Source organism: Anguilla anguilla, chromosome 2 (genome assembly GCF_013347855.1).
Source record: "Anguilla anguilla isolate fAngAng1 chromosome 2, fAngAng1.pri, whole genome shotgun sequence".
NCBI lineage: Eukaryota > Metazoa > Chordata > Actinopteri > Anguilliformes > Anguillidae > Anguilla > Anguilla anguilla.
Window position 1 is genome coordinate 69,717,661 of NC_049202.1, and position 23,435 is coordinate 69,741,095.

Here is a 23,435-nt window from a genome sequence, read left to right on the forward strand (position 1 = left end):
CAGCAATTAAACTGTACGATCAAATCCCGCACAAATTCAACATGAGTCTGGTGTTCCTTCTTTCTCCAATTCCTGAAACGTTGCCGATAGGCTTCGGGAACCAGTTCATACGCCCGCAACACTGTAGTCTTAACATCATAATTCTTACTCTCTGCTAAAGTCAAAGACGCATAGGCCTCCTGTGCCTTACCTGTGAGGACACACTGTAACAACAATGTGCATTCCTCGTCAGACCAGTTCTGGGAACCTGCCACCCACTCGAATAAAGAGGAAAAACAGGTCTGGATCTTTTTCTGTGAACTTGGGACGCAATGTCAGGTTAGTCCCGACATTAAATCGACTTTCTTCCTGAACAGCAACCCCTCCATACAGTTTTCCCTCGTTTACCAGGTTCAATCTATAGTGTTCCAGTTCCAATTTTGTCTACTCATTTTTTTGTTTCATCACTTCCAACTCCACTTGTCTATATCGTATTATTTTTTCACGTTCCAATTTAAGAGTTAACAACTCCTTTTGCTCTTCAAACGTTAAAGCCTCAGGGGTCGCTGCAGGTGAAATCACATCATGTTTACCTACATCTTCAGACAAAATCTAATTTTCCACCAGTTTACTTATGAAAAAGTTTTCACATTTTCTTTCAAACGTTTATCACACCTTAATATCAAAGTGCTCAGCAATCATTAATAATTGGTCCTTCGTACACTGATCCAATAATTATATTGAAGGAGTCTGAATAAAATCCTTCACAATAGAACCCATATTCAAAGCCACTTACCTATAAGTAGAGGACAATCAACAGTGCAACAGGTTCACACTCAAGAATGGCAAAAAAAAGAAAAATACTGGAGTCCAATCCCCCAACCTAACTCACCAAATACTACCTAACTCAACCCTAGTCTTCGAGTGGGTACTTCTGGGGGGTATTTATACACTCTAAATCAGTGGGGTGGGAAAACAACTGGTTTAACCAGCGACCCCCCCAGAAGCCCCTGAGGTGTTCCCGAGACCACTGCTCCACCCACGTTCACCACCACACTATAGTTAAAACAACGGATTCCCTAAACAGAACCCGCTGTCTGAAACCTAGCAGGGGAATAGAACTCCAAAAAAACCCAAAAAAAGAGGGCCATTCATTTAAAACCAGCACTGCACCAAAAAATGAGCGACTAGGGACTGACCAAGCCCTCTCTCCCCCAAGACCAAAAATCAATTACTTGTGTGCATCTCCCACAAAAGTTTACACTAGTAACTAATTTCACAATCAAATGTGGCACAGAATAAACTTTCCCAAGTGTTACTTACCTGGAAAGTCCAAAATCAATTTACAACACTACTAGGTCAAAAAGCCACTTAAACTAGTCCATTTAAGAAAGAAGAGCCCCCACTTTGTCATGAACCAGCTCAAAGTTCATACAAAATAAGGGAGACCACACAAAAAATCAGGAATTAAAGTGAACAGGTTTATTTAACTGATAGTAAACCAAAAACACCACCAAACAAAACTCTGCAATCATGAGGAATTGATTCAGGTGTGGCTCATCCTCCTGACACACCTCCTACACAGGAACAGGAAAAACAGGCAAAACACACACAAGGAGCCGAAAGCAGAGTGGGAGGGGTCATCACACTAGCTAGTTAATGTTCAAGTCAAGCTGGAACAGACATGTCATGCGCAAACTCAGCATCCACCCAAAAAGCGTACACACGCATCCACCACAACCCAGTTCAGTTACGTCTGCGGAGTTGGCATATCAAGAGGGTTCAGAAACAACCAAACATATCAGTGTAGCTCTACCTGACTTTCTAAAGTAGCATCGGTAAGTAGGCTATATAATTATCCAACAATCAATAAATATTTTCTTTTGCTTTTGCTTTAGTCAAATCAAAAAGTAATGCGAGCTTCGGAACTGTCAATCCAGCTAAATACATCTTTTGCTGTTGTAAATTTTAGGTTTTTAAATTACATTTTTAGATTAATTTTCTGAATTTGGGGGGATCCTCTGAGATATGGGATGGTCTCAGATCCAGAAGAAAAAGGTTCTCGCTTAATTCAGACAAGAAAACAGACACTTCACTTTATTTCCTGGGTTTCTGTAACGTGTAGGCTATCTGTGACACTGTGATGGTCCCTCTGTAAAAAGTGTTATACAAATAAAACTGAATTGAATTTAAATGTTTCGAAGGGAGCAAAGGAGGGTGCCGCAGTGCAAAAAGTATAAAACTGGGCTTACTTCAATGCAGTTCAAGGCACTCTTGTTGGAGGAAGGAATGAGTTTTAAAAAGCCTTTAAATGTTATTCTGTTTTTAAGTTGTAGAGTTGAATTTTATCTAAATGTTATTCTGTTTTCAAGTTGTACAGTAATCTAGGCAGCACCTGATAAGGTCATATTTCCTCCGCTGTTACGTTCACTGGTTAGCAGAAAGCTACAAGCCACGTACATGGCTACGGTTATTTGAGCAAGTAAGTTTCGATTTCGTTCTATTCCGTAAGTTTCGTTTCTGCCTCGCGCAGGTTTTAGTGCAGCACCTGTCTCGCCATGGCTGACGACATGTCCTCCCTGCTGAGCCTCGAGGAGGAGCTCACGTGCAGTTTATGTCTCAGTCCCTTTGAGAGTCCCGTGACCACGCCTTGCGGCCACAATTATTGTCAAGATTGCCTGGATTTGGCATGGCGGGATAGTGAACAGACGGGGCTCGGTTTCAACTGTCCGCAGTGCCGGTCCCACTTCGTCACCAAACCCATGCTGAGGAAGAACACGGTTCTTGAAGCAGTGCTTGACAAGTTCAAATTGAAGTCAAAGGCCAATATCTTCAGCGATGTCACAACGACGACTACGAAATTGGAGCCAGATGTGGCGCCGATAATATGCGACTTTTGCATGAAGGAAAAGGCATGCAAGGCATGCAAGACCTGCCTAACCTGCTTGGCATCCTACTGTGTGGAGCACGTGAGACCACACCAGGAGAACCCGGTTTTTACCACGCACCAGCTCCGCGAGCCGCTGGCAGACCTGCAGGGGCGCATCTGCCCTGACCACTCAAAAATTATGGAATTCTTCTGCATCCAGCATGGACGCTGTATTTGCAGCTTCTGTCTGCAGCAAGAGCACAAGGGCTGCACCTTCCGTACGCCAGACGAACAACGGCTTCTGCAGGAGGTGCGTAATTTTCCCCAACTCCGAGTGCCGTTTAACTTTTTGGCAGTGAAATCTTTCAACGTTTCAAACACTAAAAAAAAAACTGTGTTTCTTTTCTAGTCTGACTTAAAGAAGAAGCTGCCTCAGCTGGATGGTATGATAGAGAAGACCCAATTGGTCTTGTCCCAGATGAAGGAACAGCAAAGTGTGCTGAAAGTGAGTATGCATCAGGCATTAGTAAACACTTAAAGCATGTTAATGTGTTCTTATGTACGTTCAATTATTCACCACAGTCACCACGAAACATGTTCAACAATGTTGTGCATGTATATTGTATTAGTAGTCATGATTATACTTAAAATGTAGTAGAATTTGTTTTCTGATGGTTCACAACTGGACCAAATTAACCAGTTTTTTTATCCGAAATATGCATGTGCGTAATCATTTTGCACTGATGATTAACCCATTTCATCCGCTCAGTATGGTAATGCTTCTGGGCTTGGGTACACACGTGTGCAGAACAATCATACTTAACCTCGAACTTTAAAATCCTCACTGAAATTGGAATAGAATGTTTTTATATTTTGATATAAAATCTCTATTCGTTGTTCCCGTTATTCTCAACATAGAACCTTTTTTTTTCCTGATAGGAAAAGATTGACAAATTTGACCTGAAGCAGTTGGCTTGTGTTAAGACTGGAAGTGTTGTGTGAGGTTTTCAAATGATTCAAATGAATCAAGGGCAGACGTTTTATGAAAGCAGAATTTTTTATGTGAAAAAACTTTTCCAAAAATGTTGTAAATGCACTTTGTCCTTCTTTCTCAATTTCATTGACATGCAGAGTAAACATATATGACTAGATTAGAATAGATAGAATAGAATGCCTTTATTGTCATTGTACATTCCATACAACGAAATTTGCTGTGCAGCCCATAAGCCGGTTCATCTAACAATCCACACACACACCCACGCACACACATGCACACCCGCCCAAACAGATACATAATAATAATTTAGGGAGCACTGAGCCGCTGCGTCTGTGCGTGCCGCCAAGGTTTCAAGAGGAAAGATCATAAATAAAATTGGAAACAAATAAGTTGGTGTCCAAGGGAGTAGCCCACATAAGTTTCTTATCAGTTTCATACAAATGGCTGTTGTCACCACATTGAAAGTGGCACCCCGAGATCAGTAAGTGGATGCTGTTACTCACCACTGGTTCTGTCCACATTCACTTTGAAAGTGCTTCTTACTCTCATAAGTAGCTGGTCAGTTAGACTGCAGTTGTTATCTAATTTTGGAATAAACAAGTCGTATTTTATACTGCGCAGTGATATGACAGTCACATGCTTGTTCACCTCAGGCCTCCGCGACCAATCGGAAGCGAGAGCTAGAAATGGTGTACAGGCAGATCAGGGAGATGCTCGACAGAGACGAGCAGCAGGCTGTGAAGAGCATGGAAAAGGAGGAGGAGGGTGCCCAGTCCAGGCTCTTCTCAATGATGAAAAGGTTCGACCAGAACGTGGAGGAGATGAGCGGGGCAAGAGACGGCATCACCCGCCTTTTGGCCCAGACGCAGTCCCTGGCTTTCCTGCAGGTGATGCTCTTGTAGAGCAGCATGCATTCTGTGCCTTTGCCGGAGCAACTCAAAATGTGAACTTCAGGATTCCTCTTTAATGTTCCGTATCGAGCTGTGTCTCAGTGAAGGTCTTCCATGTGACCACAGGGAACCCCAAAAACATGAATCATAGAAAATGTATTTAGCTTAAAATAAAAATTTTTTAGAATTCCTTAGTCATTTGAGAGATTGATAAGGTATGTCAGTTGTTTCACTGAGGTGTAACTGCTTAAACCAGCAGAATAAAATCACCACACATTTCTGCACTGGTCTTATGTTGTAGGCCAGTGTGGACCTGCCTTCAGCTGTGGACTTTGAGAAGCACATTCCTCGGTTCAACATCAACACCAAGCGTGCCCACCTTGAGTCTGCCACTGCCCTGAAAGAGTACCTGGAAAACATACTAAAGCAGCCTGTAGATAATAGAGTTGCACTGCTCAAACCAGGTGTGTGTGTGTTTGTGAGAGCGAGACTCCGTGCACGTGTGTGAGAGTCCGTGCATGTGCGTGGGCGACACATGTATGTGTGTGTTTATGAGAGAGAGAGTGAGAGAGCGTGTGTGTGTGTGCGTGCGAGAGTCCATGCATGTGTGTGTACATGCGCGACACGTGTGTGCGTATGTGTGTGTTATATTGTCATTAGGACCCAAGCCCAGCCTATTGCCATGGTTATCACAAGTAAGCTGCTGGTGTGTGTTGGTAAATTTATGAATTGAGAAGAAAAATACAGAAATGTTGGCATGTCTTTGGGCAGTAGGTAACCAAAGGCAATCCAGGAGTAGATGCACCGAACAAAAGATTGAGCATTAGAATATCTCTATCCTGTCTTGGTGTTCAGTTTACAGCTGGACACTCATAGCATTAGAGTTTTGAAACGGCAAGGTCAGTTTTTTCCTTTGTTTTGTTCAATTATAATTTGGTAGTCGGACAATACCTCTCCCTTAGTGAGGGTTTAAAATTTCCGTAAAATTTCCACACTTATGGTGAAAGGAACCGTCTTAAAAAGTATGAGCAACATTAAAACACTTGTTGCTCATTTATAAAAAAATTTGTAAACAATACAGAAGTGAGTTTGCTGGATGGCTCATCAGGTTATGGTACCAGTTTCATTCAAGTGCATGGAGGAGCCCCATGACCCGGGTTCGAGTCCCAACCATGCCTGTGCCAGCTGTGGTCGTTAGCCCTGCAGGGCTGCTTGGTGGTAGCATTGCCAATTGGTAGAGAGGGTTCACAGGGCAGGGATCCATGGTTAATTGGTTAGTGAGGAAGTATGTCCGATATTCAACTATTAGTGTGTTTGTGTCATTCCGGGTTGTCGATTGGTTTATTTGCCTTGTGAAATAATGTGTGAGGATATGTAAAGAGCATCATGTGTTTGTGGCTAGTCACAGTTTTTCAACTTCCTGCAGAGATTTGGAGGAGCATACCTGTCAATGGTGAGTTTTAGTATTGAGAGAAATGAAAATCAAATGGGACTGAATCAATGTTCAATCGGGATGACTTGTGCTGGGGTTGGGTCTTTGAGGATTGCACTCAGGCATGTTTTATGGCTTTCTAAAAGACAGTGTCTCACAATTGGAGGGCGTTGCCAAATGGGTTTAACAAGACCACAAATGGCTAAATTAAGTTCAGTTCCTAGCTGTATTTAAGCCACTGCAATCCTTCAGAACCAACTGAATCACTACGTCACTAATTGGACTTCAATGCATTCGTATGTAATTCTGTCGGGGTGCGTGGGGGGTTAGGACCCAAACGCAGAGTGAGGGGAAAAAAAACTCCAAACTCAAAATGGTGTGAACAAAGACTTTACTAAACAGAACAGGAACTAAAGCAGGGAACAAAAGGCCTCGCGGGGCAACTCTCAAAAAAACGCAAAGAAAAACTTCATAACACAGGAGACAAAGTAAATCCAAAAATCCAAAAGCACGTAAAAACGGAAAGTGGGCAAAAACATAGGAAGCTACTCTCAGAGGAAACACGCGGGGCAGAACACAATCAGAGGCACCCACAAACAAGGTTTCAGCACCTGAGTCAGGGAGAAGGGAACTTAAATAGACAAGACACTGACGAGACACAGCAGGGCACAATGCACAATCAGGCCACAGAGAGGGAAGGGAAAACGAGACAACCAAAAAACAATAATTGAACAGTTGAAATACAATTAAACAGGGTACAAGCAGGACACAAAACGGCCATCTGGCGGCCCAACAAGGAAAGACAGAGACGGAAACACAGAACCATGACAAATTCTGGGTGTGGGGGATGACACTGAAATTCTGTGTGATTCTGAGTTGTACCTTTTCTCCTAACTGCAGGGGCATTCGGAGAGCCACTGCACTCACAGTTAAATTTTGATTTTTTTTCTAGCTGACAACATGGCTAGTCCACCACTATTGCCCAATCCACTTTTCCCAGGTGAACATGCATGAATGTGTACAGATTTTGCTAGCCGTGCTCGCTTACTCCAGGTGTTTGTGGATAAGAAAGTATTATGTTTTCATGGTCATATTCATTAATTTGTTACTGGGCACCATTTATATTTCCTTTATAAGGACTAATTAATCCTGTAAATCCTGGACCCCCTCCTGCAACAAAGATGGAACCAAAGAAGAAGAAGACCCTGTCAAGTAAGCCCTGATTTCTAAGTTTCTGAATTCCAGTTTGTGGCTTTAGACTGATTATTACATTTTTAGATTTTGATCAATCCCGCAGATACATTTATGAATGTGTAACAGCATGTCTGGCTAGTGTGATTTCAATCATAAATTTTAGTATGTGCTTCTGTATACATGTGGCAGCTGTTCAGGAAGACAGATCCATTGTCATAGTTTGCATAATCCTGAAGATAGTGACATATTTTGTCTTAATTTCAGCCAGGAAACCTGACCAGGACTCATCTAAAGAAGACAGTAAGATACCTTCATTTCTACTCTGAATTAATGAAGCAGAGATTTACGCACACAGCTTTGCCATAAATGTGTTGAACTTTTGAAGTTGAAGCACCTAGCACACTATTTAATAATACCTAAAAATAAATATATGTATATGCATATACATGCAGAAATTAATGTCCTAAAGGCATATTTTGACTAGTCAGTTTTTTAGCAACGAAAGGTTTTTAGAACAAGTGATTGCAGAAGGCACTCTTCACCATAAGAAGAAATTTTTCCAATATTACTTATGTCAAAAGTGCTGCAATGGAAACAACGATGGATGTACTATGTAGCCACATCTGTCCAAAATGTAAACAAGTCAGGCACTTTTCACGGTCGGGAAAAACTTTATGACAACGTTGTCGTGCACATCAATGTCATCAAGCTAACGTTATTAATAAACAAGTGAAGTTGTTATTTTGATGGCAATGAATAAGTCATGTAATGTTACAATATATCGAACATTACATTCATGCTACTATTTTAACGTTACCTACACACTGCTTAAGTTAATATAAAAAGAATGTACTTACCGACGAGATGAAGTGATAACGCAGTTTGTAACGAGGTTAGTTAGCCTACTAAATACGAAATGGTGGCTTGCTAGGTAACAACAAGATGGCGCTCAAGATGGCCGCCTCGTGCGTTTGTGCATGGAGAAGTGGATCTAAAATCCAATAAATATCTCTCTTTGGAGTTGCCATCCGCTTGATATCGTTGGAGTGCCGTGTTAATGACCTGGTTTGGAACTGTTTTTTGAATGAATTGTTGACATGTTCCCTATCCTTTGTGAAGTAATGGCAGAAACGGCACCTGTCTTAAAGTACTCTATGGAATTCCTCAAGAGCCTCAAACAATCTGCCCCTCCAATAAGCCCTCAGCTGAGAAAGATCCTAAGCGAAGAAGGGGTGGCACGGATATCAACCAGGGAAAGCGGAGGGGGTAAGAACATTTTGCGCAAGATTATGACTGTTGTCAGCAGAAGATTTGACCTCACTAGACCACAACTTTTTGGATCTAGGAATTCTGGGGACAAATCACAATCAAACCTAATCAAAGTCAAGGCAGTGAACAATAGACCATCCAACCATGCTATGTTACCAACTTTCTTTATGTCGAACCGCAGATCTCTTTTAAACAAGATTGATGAGTTCCAGGCTATATTGATAAAAAACCATGTAGATGTGGCTGCAATTTCAGAAACTTGGTTTACTCCCCACATGCCTGAAGAATTACTGGGTATAGATGGCTACACCTTGTTTTCCAAATGCCAAACCACTCGCCGTGGTGGAGGTGTTGCACTATACATCAGAGACTGTGTTCCATAACATCCCCTAACCTGTATCAGGGTTCCTGACCATCTAGAATGTCTGTGGGTGAAAGTGAGACCTCTGAGACCTCCACGGCACATATCTGCTATTGCTGTGTCTGGTGTATTTACCGCCCCAATCGCCACATCAGGATGAACTCATTGAACATCTAATAGCCTCATCTGACCTGCTTCGTACTAAGTACCCAAACATTGGACTTGTAATTCTTGGAGACTTCAACCACCTCAAAGTACATGACATCTGCCTAGATAACCAACTCTGCCAGGTGGTTCAGAACAACACCAGAGGTGAAGCCATCCTTGACATGATTATCACTAACATGAACTCATTGTACCTGAAGCCTGAGATTCTCCCTCCTGTTAGCTCAGGTGACCACAGTTGTGTCCTCTGGAGCCCTAAAGCACAAACAAGAGCTCTCCAGTGCACTAAACGGGTAGTACGACCTATAAGGGAGCCTGGCTTGAGTGAGTTTGGCAGGTGGATTACCACTCATCTATGGCAGGAGGTGAATGAAGCAACCAGCACTAATGAAAAAGCCAACGCCTTCTACAATACCATTCTGCCTGAAATTGATAGACATTTCCCTATGAAGACAGTGAAAATGTATCCTTCGGACAAACCATGGATCACCCCCAAGATCAAGCATTTGATCCACCAGAGACAAAAAGCTTTCAAGACTGGAAAATCATGTGCCCTGGCAAGGTTCTACAGAAATAAGGTCCAAAAGGAAATATATGCGGCAAAAAAACAATTTTACAAATCCAAAGTGGAAGGCATGGAAAAAGCTAATTCTAGAGCTTGGCACAATAGAGTTAAATCGATGTGCAAAACTGCAAAAAAGGTGGACCGAATCAATGTCCCTGGAATCAATCCCCAGGACTTTGTGACAATTGCTAATGCAATCAACACAAAGTTTGTTAAAGTGTCCCAGTCACTTCTGCCTTTCCAACGTTCAGCTCTACCTCCTTTCCTGCCATCCCCCCCATTGCCCACTATTCCAGTGTGGGATGTGTATAGCAGACTGTCCTCCATCAACTGCCACAAATCCCCTGGCCCAGACATGATTCCCCCAAGAATATTGAAGGAGTTTGCATGCGAGATCAGCATTCCTATCTGTGATATCATTAACAGTTCGTTTGATGAAGGGGTCGTCCCTAGACAATGGAAAGAGGCTACTGTTGTCCCCATACCAAAATCTTCCCCACCAAACATTGAGGAACTGAGGCCGATCTCATTAACAGCTCAGCTCTCTAAACTATGGGAACAGTTTGCTGCGCATTGGATCCTGAATGACATCACGCCAAATCTAGATCCCATGCAGTTCTACAACACACTATCTAGTCAGTTTGATGGACTCTGCGTACAAGGCCTGTGATGTTCCGGGCTCAGCGTGCACACTAATTACAACTGACTTTGCTAAGGCCTTTGATGCTGTAGATAACACAATGGCAGTACAGTGCCTCCTTGACCTTGGAGTGAGACTGGGCCTGATCCCATGGATCTGCAGCTTTATGACTGACCGCCGTCAAAAAGTGCACTACCAGGGACATCTTGGACAATCCATGGTTAGGAGTATTGTCACTTTGAAACACACTCCTCGCTGGAGGAAAGCAGTACTTTTAACTTGAGAGGAAGCTGATAACTGAGTTCCACTATAAGTAATGATTGACTGATCAGCCAGGTCTTCTAAGGTCATGACTACACCTAAGCCATGCCTTAGGAATATGCATTATTACACACGGTGAAGAACCCACAAAACCTCGGCCTGTAACACTGCTATGGTTCCATTTTCGTTGTCCGCTTGTAATAACCACATTCAGAACAAAGTGTAATCATGCGTTAAATGAAATTATACGCCGAATGCTGAAACGCGGAGATGTTGAATTAATTGGAGCACATGGCTGGAAATGGCTGGAGCACAGCCCAGCACCCAACCAGGTGTGCTTGCTTTAATTCACTCATCTTATTCAAAAACTGTGTCAGTGGGAACTGAAATTGTCTGTAACAGTAGAAGTTTTTTTTTTTGTTTGTTTGTTGCTAGAATTGCTTCTTAAATAGATTTGATAATTCCATGAATGAGCCATACTCATTTGGAACATACATTGTACTGGAGTGTAAACATTTCCACCAGTCTTTCCTGATGAGTAAGATTCACTTTCAGTTCTTATGTTTCAGTAGTAATTACTTAATTTGGTGATCATGAAGCGAATAGTTTTGATTTCATTTTTTACAAATATGCATCCACTGGGAGACATAATGCTGTCTGAACAACATTTTATGAATTCTGTCTTCAATGAAAATGAATTTTTTACATGGCAGAACTACAAGCAAGGCTTGTAAATGTCTTGAAGAATACCACCATTTAGAAGCCTTTCACATACACCCACAGCCTTCCAGTGCAAATTTGTTTGCAGATACGTGTCCTTGTGTCCAAGCAATACAAAGCCCAGACAGGGGAAGTATGATGTTAATCATAGATATCACGTGCCTCTATACAAGACCAAATGCAAGAGGCTGGAAGCAAGAACAACTTTTACAGTTTAGTTCTGTAATGCAGGGGACATAAACGGTGTTAATTCAACTCTAAACAGTGTTAATTCAACTCTAAACAGATAACATTTGGCCCCACTCTGGAATATGGGACCTGTTAAGTGTTATCTGTTAAGAGTTCAATTAACACTGCTAGAGTTGAATTAACACTGGACATTTTACTGTGTACCGTTGTTAAAGTTGTATTTGTTGGAACAGAAAACAAAAGCATTAATGTTGACTCCCTCTACAGCTTGTGCATCTAGATTCCACAATTCATGGTCCTCTTGTCAAGTATGTTGTGTCTTTTGTGCAATGTGTATTGCTGCCTACCCACTGAACTTGTCTTTTCCCATTCTTTATGACTGGTCTCCTCACCACACCTTGCCTTGTCAAATGGGGCACTGTCTGTCACTGTTTGCTGTGGTGTTCCTGCATGCTTTACTCTCAGCAGGCACACCCATGCGGAACATTAATATGTCTGGATGTTTCCACTAAAATGTTTTGAATGTGTTGAAATTTATGTTAATCTAATTGTTCCAAGTAAACTGAAGTTCCCTTATTTTTTCCTACAGCGTCACTACAGGAAACACCTCCAAGTATCATGTCCACAGCTAAAAGATATGACCTTCTTAAGTGTGAGTTGACGCTTATTTCCTTAAGGAAGGAAAACCCATTACAATACTTGCATTAAGATAAAACTGGTTGGTAATGCACAAGACCAGAGATGACTGGAACAGGCAGCAGATGGGGATAGAGTGTGTTTCATTGCAGAGAGGCTGCTTTCTGATACCTTATCCGAGTCGGTTTCTCACTTTGTGTTGATTGCCATGGTGATGCCCTGGGCTCTGTGTGTGTGTTCTGACTGCCCCGTGGTGGCTGTGTTGCAGATGGAACCGTGCTCACGCTGGACCACAGGACGGCGCACAAGCGCATCATGCTGTCCGAGAACTTCACCAAGGCCTCAGTGTCCGAAGAGGCGGCCGCTTACCCCAATAGTCCCACCCGCTTCTCCATGTGCTCACAGGTGCTATGCACCAAGGGTTTCTCCCAGGGCCGCCACTACTGGGAGGTGAAGATGACCAGCAGCAACTTCTGCAGCGTGGGCCTGGCCTACAACAGCATCGACCGCAAGGGCCCCGCCAGCCGCCTGGGCCGCAACGCGCAGTCCTGGTGCGTGGAGTGGTTCAACGACAAGCTGTCCGCCTGGCACAACAGCAGCGAGACCATCCTGGCCACCCCCAGCCTCAGCCGCGTGGGGGTGCTGCTCGACTGCACCGAGGGCACCGCCACCTTCTACAACGTGGCCGACCGCGCCTACCCCTTCCACACCTTCGTCTACCCCTTCTGCGAGACCGTCTACCCAGCCTTCTGGATCTTCTCCAGCGGCACGGCCATCACGCTCTGCAAGCTGATCAACTGAGCGCGCTCCCTGTGCCTGGCGCTCAGCGGCCTGTTTTGGCTTTCTGCAGCATGGTTTTTCATTTGCAGCATGTTTTTGCTTTTGCATAGTTTCTGTATTTGCAGCGTGTTTGCTGTTAATGTATTTGTTTTGGCTTTCTGCAGCACGTTTTTTCATTTGCAGCACGTTTCCGTTGTTGTATTTGTTTTGGATTTTCGTATGTGTTTTTGAATTGGCATCGTTTCTGAAGCGGCAGCACGTTTCTCCTAATGGAAATGTTTTGGGCCATTGCAGCGCGTTTGCCCTTGTTGGCCACCGTACATAATGATCTCACCTGCAAAATCAGCAGTTTGACCAAAGTGGCATCTCTACACAGCCCAATGGCTGCAGTGTTAAACCGATGTTTTGTAGCGGCTGCTTTTAGTGAAAAAGGGCGACCAATTCATTAGAAGGACAATATCAGTCATGAGAAGCAGGGACGTGTGTTTACAATGAGTCTAACGTGGAGTTTGATGTTGAATGGGCTTCTATTGGATGGGGATGGGGTTGGGGTTGGGGTTGGGGTTGGGGGGGGGGGGGTGTTTGCTCACACGGGATTCAAAAATCTACAAATATCCAAATATTGAAGCAAGCAACCTAAACCCCGTCTGGGATGCACACAAAACTCTGGGTAGGTGTGAAAATGATTCCAGAAGTGTTATAAAGTGAAATTCCCCTTTAAACACATTAGCTTGTCATTACGTTCACTTGTCCATAGGCTACCTATTTGCCAGATGTAATAGTTCCGTCTTTTGCAGCAATGCTCTTAGAAAAAACTTAACTCCCATTGTAAGCCGCAATTCCATATTGTTTTATGCAAACATACGTTGAATACGTTTATTTCAGCTCGGATGTGTTAAATGCTGAAAATACCTACTGATTCTTTTACAGTCTTACCTCATCTCATTGCCCGAACTGCAATCCAAGATCCACGAAATGCTCAAATAACTTATCCGTCCGCATCGTCGTCACAAACATCGAACACGTCTTTGAGCTTCTTTAAAAATATCAGGAGTTGCTCTTGGTATGACAGGCGGGCGCCATCACCGTTCTCCGTCGCTCAGCTCGAAAACAGACCGTGACATCTATGACGTCAATTTAATGCTAAAAAGCAGTGCGAGCAGATATTCACTGCGCGAGTAAAAAAGCAGCCACGCGCATCTGCGCGAGCACAAATCCACTTTCAAGTGCGCAAATTTCAACACCGCAAGTAAAACAATGAGCCGCGCGCCAGCTAGTTCTACTCGCTCGCAAAATATTTCTCCGAGCTCGGGAAGAGCCACTTTCTCCTCGCGCGGAGTAGTATTGATTTTTGGCAGTGTACTCACAAGTTGTGAGTAGCCTACCGGACACAAGCAATGTCTCTCGAAACCCAGCGTTTAGGTGGGTATTTAGTGGGTCGGCTGTAACGTCTTGACAGTTAGCTAACGTTATTAGCTAGCAAGTTAGTAACCGCTAACGTTTTTAGCTAGCTTACAATCGTTTCCAATAGACCTGGCTAGTAGTTATAAGTAACGTTTTCTGAGTTAACGTCGCTAACAACGTTAGCTAGCTAACTATCGATTGCTAGGCAGTTACTGCAGCTAGCTAGCTAACCAGTCACTACAGCTAGTTAGAAACAGGTCTAACAACGTTTAAAAAAAATTATCTGCGGTCTGTAACAGCCGTTGCCCTAGCAATGACGATGGAATCGTAAACAACCCAGCTCAAGTGTGTGAATGGTACCGACCAACTAAATACCCACCCAAATGCTGGGTTTCAAGAGAACAATGGGCATTCCATTAACCCAGGTATTACCCACTAAATCTGATCTGAATGGGGCTTTAATTACATATATTAATTATAACATTTAATGACACTGCATTATGTCCGGTAGGCTACTCACAACTTGTGTCTCCATATCGTCCCTTAGAAGGCATAGGAAGTGTTAGACTTCGTATTTGTGACCAATCATACCAGTGAACACATTAGCATAAGTCTCCACCCCATCCCCGCTCCCACACCGCCAAAAATCAATTCTACTCCGCGCGAGGAGGAAGTGGCTCTTCGCGAGCGAGGAGAACCAGCTCGCGCGGGGCTCACTGTTTTACTGGCGGTGTTGAAATTTGCGCACGTGAAAGTGGTTTTGTGCTCGCGCAGTGAATATCTGCGCGCGTGGCTGCTTGTTTTACTCGCGCAGTGAATATCTGCTCGCGCTGATTATTGGCATTAAAAGGCAAAAATAGCGAAAGCAAAAGTGAAACAGAAGAGAATTGGGAATCCAACTTGCATGACAGGTTTCAACACAAGTAGAATTGCACATGATTTACAGAAACCTGGTCTGCCATAAAGGATAACTTAGAATATTCTGACAAGAACCACATTATTTCACTGAGGCACGTAGTGAACTGATGAGAGTTAGACAAGGAGCCCTAACCTCCCCAACCGTCCCTCTCCCTTTCCCCACCATGCCCCCGTAATATATTTTTTTAGCACCTGTATCCTCCTAGTGCACAGGCAACACTAGGGGGGGGGATTGTATCTGGCAAAACATTTGTTAGGGGAAATAACTGGGCATGACTGGACAGTTACAACAAATAAAAGCAAAGCTGAAACAGAAAAATACTAGGAACCCAACAAGATTCAAATCAAGTACAATTACAAATGGATTACAGGAACATTGTGTATCGTACAGTATAAAATTACTTTTAAAATACTGAAAACTGTAATGGTATATCTTTTATTTACATCTCTAGTAATACAAAGTACAATAATATTGCCAATATTAATCACAAAATAACCAACGCCAAAACAAATTCATGTCATGTTTCTGTTTGATTTCTCCTGGAGTAAGAGTTTTTGTCTCATGTGAAAAAACGTATCTAAAATTACAAGCATATCATTAATCTTATTTTCGCTTGTGTTAAACATTTGTGTGAAAACCCTCTGCATTGACCTGCAACACATGGCCATTACTTTATGAAAGGGCGACAGCAAAGGAGAAGAAAGAACAGGTGATGGATCAGTCGGCTCCAACTGCGGTTTGTGTACATGACATGCCATTGTAAACACAAAAGGGAATATGATTTATCTGTAATTTACATGGTCATATGAAGAACGGCTGCAGATTTACCAACGCCTCCGGAATTCACCAAAAAGTGTTTCCTCCTCCCTTATGCTATTGGCCAGAGCTGTATATCATTATCAACGAATTTTCGATCAACGTTCATTTTCATTGGTGGGAAGAATGGCTTTCATGTACAAAGCAGTACTTCAGAGAATTGAGATTTGGGGTTTATGTCTATTTGGCCATTTTGCACAGGAAAGTCAAAGTCAAGTAACGCTAAAATAATTTTTTAGAAGTCAGCAAATTAACTTGCATGAGACAGGGCACAAAATAACTAAAAAGCACTCCTATTAAAATAAACTAATGTTTACAGTGGTATGTCTTGACATTACTAGAGATGTAAATAAAAATATGTGACAGTGGTTTCTGGGGCGTGGGCATGACAGTGACTCTCAATGAAACAGAAAAACATTGACAACACAGACACAGATCTTCAGATGAGATTAAAAGCCAGTTTGTCAGCGACCGGATGGTACCAGTTCCTGAGATCATGTCTGCCAATGAAGACACACAGCTAAGACACACACTAAGAAACACAGCTAATCTGATATAAAATTGCTGCCAAAATAGAAAAACAACAGCAGGCTGATACAGTATCATTCAGGACTTATGTGGGCATCTCTGTTTTGAATATATGGGACATCAGGGATGTCCAATCTTATCAGAACAGTGCCAGTCTTGATGTAGGTTTCTGTTTTAGCCCACTTGATTCAACTGATTTATTTATCATGCTCTTCAATCTAGACCTTGACGAGTAGAACCATGTTGTCTTAATGCATGGTTCTACTCATCATTAATTCTCTTTATGAAAGGAAAACAGTGCAATGGTGTTATTTACCTCTCACAGATCATGGTTTCATTAGGATAATTCACTCGTTTTTAATAAAAAATACATGTTCAAACTCTTTTTTCTGTATATTGGAAAAACCTAGATATAAAATACACTAGTTTTATATAACATTTAATTTTAAATTTGTTTTACATTTTTAAACATTTTTTTTTTCATGGGGTGTTGTTAAATAGAGATGAGACACCTCTTCTGTTCAGGGTCAAATTGACCCGTTCACTTAAAATCAAGCCAAATGCGTCATAAGGATTTTTATTGAAAGTAATCTTTATTTATGCAATACTTTGAATGTTTAGAACCAGAAATGAACAAAAATGAACAAGAGATGAGCAATATGAACGAGGCGTGTGTGTGTGTGTGCGTGTGTATCTGTGTATCTACACAGCACATGAGGGACAAGTCGTCACGGTATGCTTTGTGCAAATTAATTTTGCACGTCGCACATGTCGTGCTCATCTTGACGTCATGCAGACCTGGCACCTTTTCCACTTCCTTCTTCCCCCAGCAGCAACCTAGAAAGATGAGGGAGATGATTACTATGTCTTTTTGCTGATCCCGATCCCCTGACACGCAGAGGTGCGCGCGCGCGCGCACACACACACACACACACACACACTTACTTACCTCAGGCACTGGTGTACTAGGTGCAGCCCTCTCCTGGATCTCCCTCACTGTGGCTGCAGTGGCTGGGGTCCTTGTGCTGCCTCCGTTGTATATGCGGTACCACAAGTGCCTTCCCCAGCTTCTCGTGGAAGATGCGCCTCTTGTACAGCTTTGACACATTCCACTCAGGAAAAATCTCCGTCCAGTTGATGAACGCATTGTAGGCCGATACATCAATTATGTTATAAAAAATGCCTAAAGGCCAGCGCACAGTCATTCGCTTGGTGCTGTAGGACCCCGTTACTTTGTCCAAGTTGTTCCACCCCCCCTTCGGTGGCATTGTAATCTAGGATCATGCTTGGTTTCTGGTCCTCTCTGGTGCTGATTTCGGCATTTTTATGGAGAGTGCTCATGAGACACTAGGGCTGTGGTGTCTGTGAAGACGAACTTGGACAATTGAAGGGCCCTATACTTGATCACCAACAGTTTGGCATATCTGCACTTTCTCGCACTTTACAGGTGAGGTAGGGATAATGGATAATAAGGAGAAAGAGTGTTTATATGTATATGTGTATTTGTGTGTGTTAGATTGGGGTGAAATGTGTGTGTGTGTGTGTATTGGCATGTGTGGCAAACACGCCTGCCACAGGCCACCGAAGTGGCTTTCCTTGGGGCCCTCCAGCACAGAGACACAGGGAGATGATGTTCCAACAGTCCAGATTTTATTTTACAAGGGTTTGGCAAGATGGTAACGCCAAGTGAGCAGATGTAACCCAGTCATGACCGAAGCTCCCCGTGTGAGTGGGGATGGCAGATTTAACCTGTGCGCCGTGATTACCTCACTACGCACAGGTGCAGCCACTCCTGTTCCTGGGCCCAATTAGCCTGGCCAATTATCTAATTCTTAACCAATTATCCAATTGGCCAGGTCTAATTAGCTTGACCCAGGGCAGGTGTGGCTGCTTAAACCAGCCACCCCCACACCACAGCATGTATTACTATCTTTGTGAGAACCAAATGTCCCCACAAGGATAGAAGGATGAGGAAAATTACGCAAGGTGGGGACCTTTTGCTGGTCCCCACAAGTTCAAGAGACTGTTTTAGGGTTAGGACTTAGGGTTAGGCATGTATTGGTTGGGGTTAGGGTTAGGGTTAGAGGTTACGGAATGAATGTAAGTCAATGGGAAGTCCTCACAAGTATAGCAATACAAACATGTATGTGTGTGTCTGTGTGTGCGTGTGTGCATGCGGGTGTGTGTGTGTGTGATTGGGGTGAAATATGGTGGGAGGGAGTAGGAAATACCTTATGTCTCACATCTGCAAAGAAAGAAATGGTCTATATCTGACCCCTTTTAGCCTCCACTTTCACTGTCGGGTCAAATGGACCCGAACAGTATCTCTGTGATATAAACATGCAGGGGGGGTTTGCAAATACATGAAATGAACCATTTTCATTTCAAATGTTGATTACACTAATTAAGGCCAGTAGAAGAAGTTTCATACTGAAAAAATACTTTTAAGTATTTTTCCTAGATTTTCAAACTTTAAAAAGGGTCAATTTTACCCGTAACATAACAGGAGGGTTAAATTGACGCCATAGACATCACCGACATTACTTGGCGAACGGGAAAGGACCACTGGATGAGAAGGGAGAGGTGGGGAGAGAGTGTACAAACCCAAGAGTGAACTGTTATCGCGATCACAGAAGATCTCTCTCTCTCTCTATCTCTCTCTCTCTCTCAAATTCAATTCAATAAGCTTTATTGGCATGGTAAGGGTACACTTACATTGCCAAAGCATACACTCACGTGACAAACATAACAGACAGGCAATAACAATTTAACTACAATAAACAGAAAAAATATAAAATCCAGACCACAGACATAAAATTCTACATCTAGAACATAACGCATACAAAATGTCAATGAACTATAATAATTTTACTTTTTTTGGTGTCAATGTTACTCCCTGTCCCTCAGTTTGTGACAAGTGACAATGTATTGTGCTGCCAAATCTACACATTCCCTTCTTTTTCCCAAAAGGAATGACAGCTTCTCTGTCTCTGAGTGCATCTCAAATTGTGGGCAGATTTTTTTCATTTTGAGGAAGAACAGTGACCTTGTCTCTCTGTATTTCACACATTTTGTGAGGAAATGAAGCTCTGTCTCCACCTCTTCAATGTCACAAAGTGAGCACAACCTGTCCTCTCTGGGCAGCCAGGTCTGCCGGTGTCTACCTCTCTCGATAGCCAGGTTGTGTTCACTGAGTCTAAATCTTGTCAATATTTTCCTTGTTTTTAAATCTTTCACTGTGGTCAGGTAATCTGCCACAGTGTACTCTCTTTTTAGGGCCCGATAGCATTCTAATTTGCATTGTATTTTTGTTTGTGTGTCCCAATAGGTGAAGTAATTTTCTTTATGTTTTGCTATAATTTGGTTGACTCTAATTGTTTGTATGATGCTGTTTTGAGGCTGCTTTGTGTTAGTAGGGGTTAATGAATTAAGCTTCAAGACTAGCTGGCTGAGGGGACTCTTCTTTGGGGTCATCTCTTGGTATTTCAGGGCCTTGTAATGATAAGAGTGGGGGTCACTGTTTTTGAGGTGAATCCAAAATTTGACTGGCCTTTTTTGGATGTTAATTCATAATGGGTATTGGCCTAATTCTGCCCTGCATGCGTTGTTTGGTGCTTTCCTCTGGACATGTAGGATGTTTTTACAAAGTTGTGCATGGGGTGTTTGTCCCATTTTGTAAAATCTTGCTCTGTGAGCGGACCCTACACTTCACTGCCATATAATGCAATTGGTTGAATCACTGATTGGAATATTTTAAGACAAATTTTTACAGGCAGTATAATTTGAGTATTTTTCTTTATGGCATAGAATGACCTGTGTGCTTTCTCCTTCAGTTCATTTACCGCCAAGTTAAAGCTTCCTGTTGAGCTTAGTCAACCTGTGAACAGCTACCGCCCCCACCACGATATTACATTCAGTCAACCTGATGGCAGGTATCGTTCCCGGCCAGATGATGCCTATCGTCACCATGACGACAGCCACAGTCAGCCTGCTGCATCTTATCGACAGCCTGGTCTGAGAGCCCATCATGATGATCGCTACTATTGGCAACATGGCAGACAACATCCTCCTGTTCGTAGAAGCCGCCCTGAGGATCGCTATCGTCCTGCTTATGGCTATGTGTTGTGCCACCTTTGCACTCCAAGCTCATGTCCAAAGGCACACGGAGCCAGGAGAAGATGCCTGTCTGTCAATAGAACGCTGTTTCTATGTTGACAACTGTTTGCAGAGCCTCCCCTCCGAAGCGCAAGCTAAGAAGCTGGTGGTCCGACTGCAATCCCTCCTCATGGAGGGTGGATTTGAACTGCAGCAATGGGCTAGCAATGTTCCCACAGTCATTGGCCACCTACCAAGAGAGTCCCGGTCAGAAAGCAATGTACTCTGGTTCACCCAGTAGACGGCTGACCCTCAAGAGCGCACTCTCAGGCTCGTATGGCAGTGCAAGTCTGATACGCTGTGATACAAGCATCACCAGAGTGGAAGCCAAGAACCATGCGCAACAGCTATAGACTGCTTGCCCAGCAGTACGACCCTCTCGGGTTCATCATCCCATACACCACGAGAGCCAAGGTCATTGTGCAACATCTCTGTGATGCCGACCTACCAGAAGACCTGCTCCAAGCCTGGCGGGTGTGAGAAAGTGAGCTTCCCCAGCTGTCACAGATAATGCTGCCGAGATGCTACACTGGCTAAAGTCTGGACTGCAGCAACAGCAGTCGTAGCATTCATGCGTTCTGCGATGCCTCTGAGAGTGCGTATGGGTCCGTGGCCTACCTGCGCACTGACGAGGGTGAATGACAATTCCACGTGGCCTTCTTGGCCGCAAGATCAAGAGTCGCGCCCAAGAAGCAACTCTCAATCCCCAGGCTGGAACTGTGCAGAGCCCTGACAGGAGCACAGTTGGCTTCGGAACTGAAGAGAGAGCTCACTCTTGACGCCCAGGAGATGGTGTACTGGACAGACTCGACCACAGTACTTAACTGGCTCCAGTCAGACTCATGCCGGTATAAAGTATTTGTGGGAACCACAACGTGTTTTCGCTGGACTGCGCAGGAAGTACTGGATATTGAGGGGTAGAGAAGCAGTGAGGAGGCATCAACATAATTGTCCTGAATGCAGGAAGTGGAGAGGCCAACCGGAGGTTCCAAGAACGGCAGATTTGCCCCCCTCAAGTTTGAGGCTCTTCCGATCTGCCTTCTATTCTACTGGGATGGACTGCTTCGGCCCTATGCTTGTCAAAGTGGGACGACGAACTGAGAAAAGGTGGGGCATCCTGTATAAGTGTCTGACCACTTGGGCAGTCCACCTGGACCTGCTAGCTAATATGGATGCTGATTCCTTTCTGATATCGCTCCGACGCTTCATCGCTCATAGGGGAAAGCCCTTTGAGCTCTTATCGGATCAAGGCACCAACTTCAAAGGACGAAGTAGAGAGCTGCATGAAGCATTCAAGGCCCTGGAGCCTGCCGTCCGAGACCAGTTGGCAGCAGAACAGATCCGGTTCCGCTTCAATCCACCTAATGCTCCTCACTTCGGTGGATCTTGGGAAAGAGAGGTGCGATCTGCGAAGACAGCCCTCCGCACCACATTCGGAGGTCAGACCGTGTCGGCGGAGGTGTTCAGGACCGTCTTGATCGAGGGATAGAGAGCATCCTCAACTCCAGGCCTTTGGATTATGTTTCCACGGACATAGCAGACCCGGATCCTGTCACACCCAACTCCTTGCTGATTGGGCAGCCGGACTGCTCCCTGCCACAAGTGGTCTACCCAGAATCGGAACTGCTCAGTCGCAAGGTGGAGACATACTCAAGTCCTGGCCGACCACTTCTGGAGGCACTTCATACGGCACTTCCTGGCCACCTTGCAAGCAAGGCAGAAATGGAATACCGAGAAAACCAACATCGTCGTCGGCACTGTAGTCCTCATTGTCGATCAGCAGACTCCAAAGGCTCTTTGGCAAGTGGGAACAGTGAAGACCGTCATACCTGGGGCAGACGGCCGAGTGAGAACTGCGGTCATCCAGGTGAAGGACCGGACCTACGCTCGCCCGGTGGTACGGCTTATCAGACTGCCTGCTCTACCCCGGGATGTTACTGAGACGTAGTGGAGGCTTCCCCGATGTCAAATTTGCACACCAAATTTGGGGGCGGCTGTACAAAAGACCGTCCCTCTGTGCGTGTTTTCCTCTCGCGAACGCAGCAGTGAGCGAGACATGCGGACGGTGGCAGCTCCTCTCCTATTTCGGATCAGGGTGACATCTGATGAACATTTCTTTTAGCATGTGCATTCATAAAAACAACCACACACACACACACCTTTTTTGTGTACAGCCCTTTGGGATAGATAAACAGCCTAAACCTTAGACCTGGACTCTGCATCTCTTTTTTTCCACACTCACCCGAGCACCAAATATTGTCCTGATCTGACACCCTGAAGTGATTGCTGCCACACCTATAGATCCTTACACATTCTCTCACACATAAATCAAAAGCAAAATTGATTTAATTTATGCAATGGTACAAATGGGCAAATGAATGAAGAAATACCGGTACTCGGTTTTCGGCCAAGTGTTTCCTTATTTTCGGTTTCAGCCAAGAATTTTCATTTCAGTGCATCCCTACTGAAAAACCATAGTTCTGCACATTAAAACCGGCTTCACCAAATGTATTTTTAGGAATCAGACTATACTCATCGGCCAAAACTGCTGCTTCTTGGGGCATTTTAACTTTTCGTTCATTTATGTAAGTAGGAATGCTATCTGGTACGCAGTTTTTTAGTTGCTCAAGTGTTACTAAATCACACAGTTCTTGAAAAGTTTTAAC

At 43.8% G+C, this 23,435-nt stretch overlaps 1 protein-coding gene across 1 annotated transcript in view; it reads left to right on the plus strand.

The window, feature by feature from the left end:
- LOC118220170 (E3 ubiquitin/ISG15 ligase TRIM25-like) overlaps nt 1-23,435 on the plus strand; it is a 123,113-nt gene that overhangs the window by 25,301 nt on the left and 74,377 nt on the right. The window contains exons 10-12 of the mRNA XM_035403857.1: nt 7,120-7,167; nt 7,305-7,379; nt 7,626-7,661. Coding sequence (XP_035259748.1) covers nt 7,120-7,167; nt 7,305-7,379; nt 7,626-7,661 — 159 coding nt within the window. The remainder of the gene's footprint in view (nt 1-7,119; nt 7,168-7,304; nt 7,380-7,625; nt 7,662-23,435) is intronic.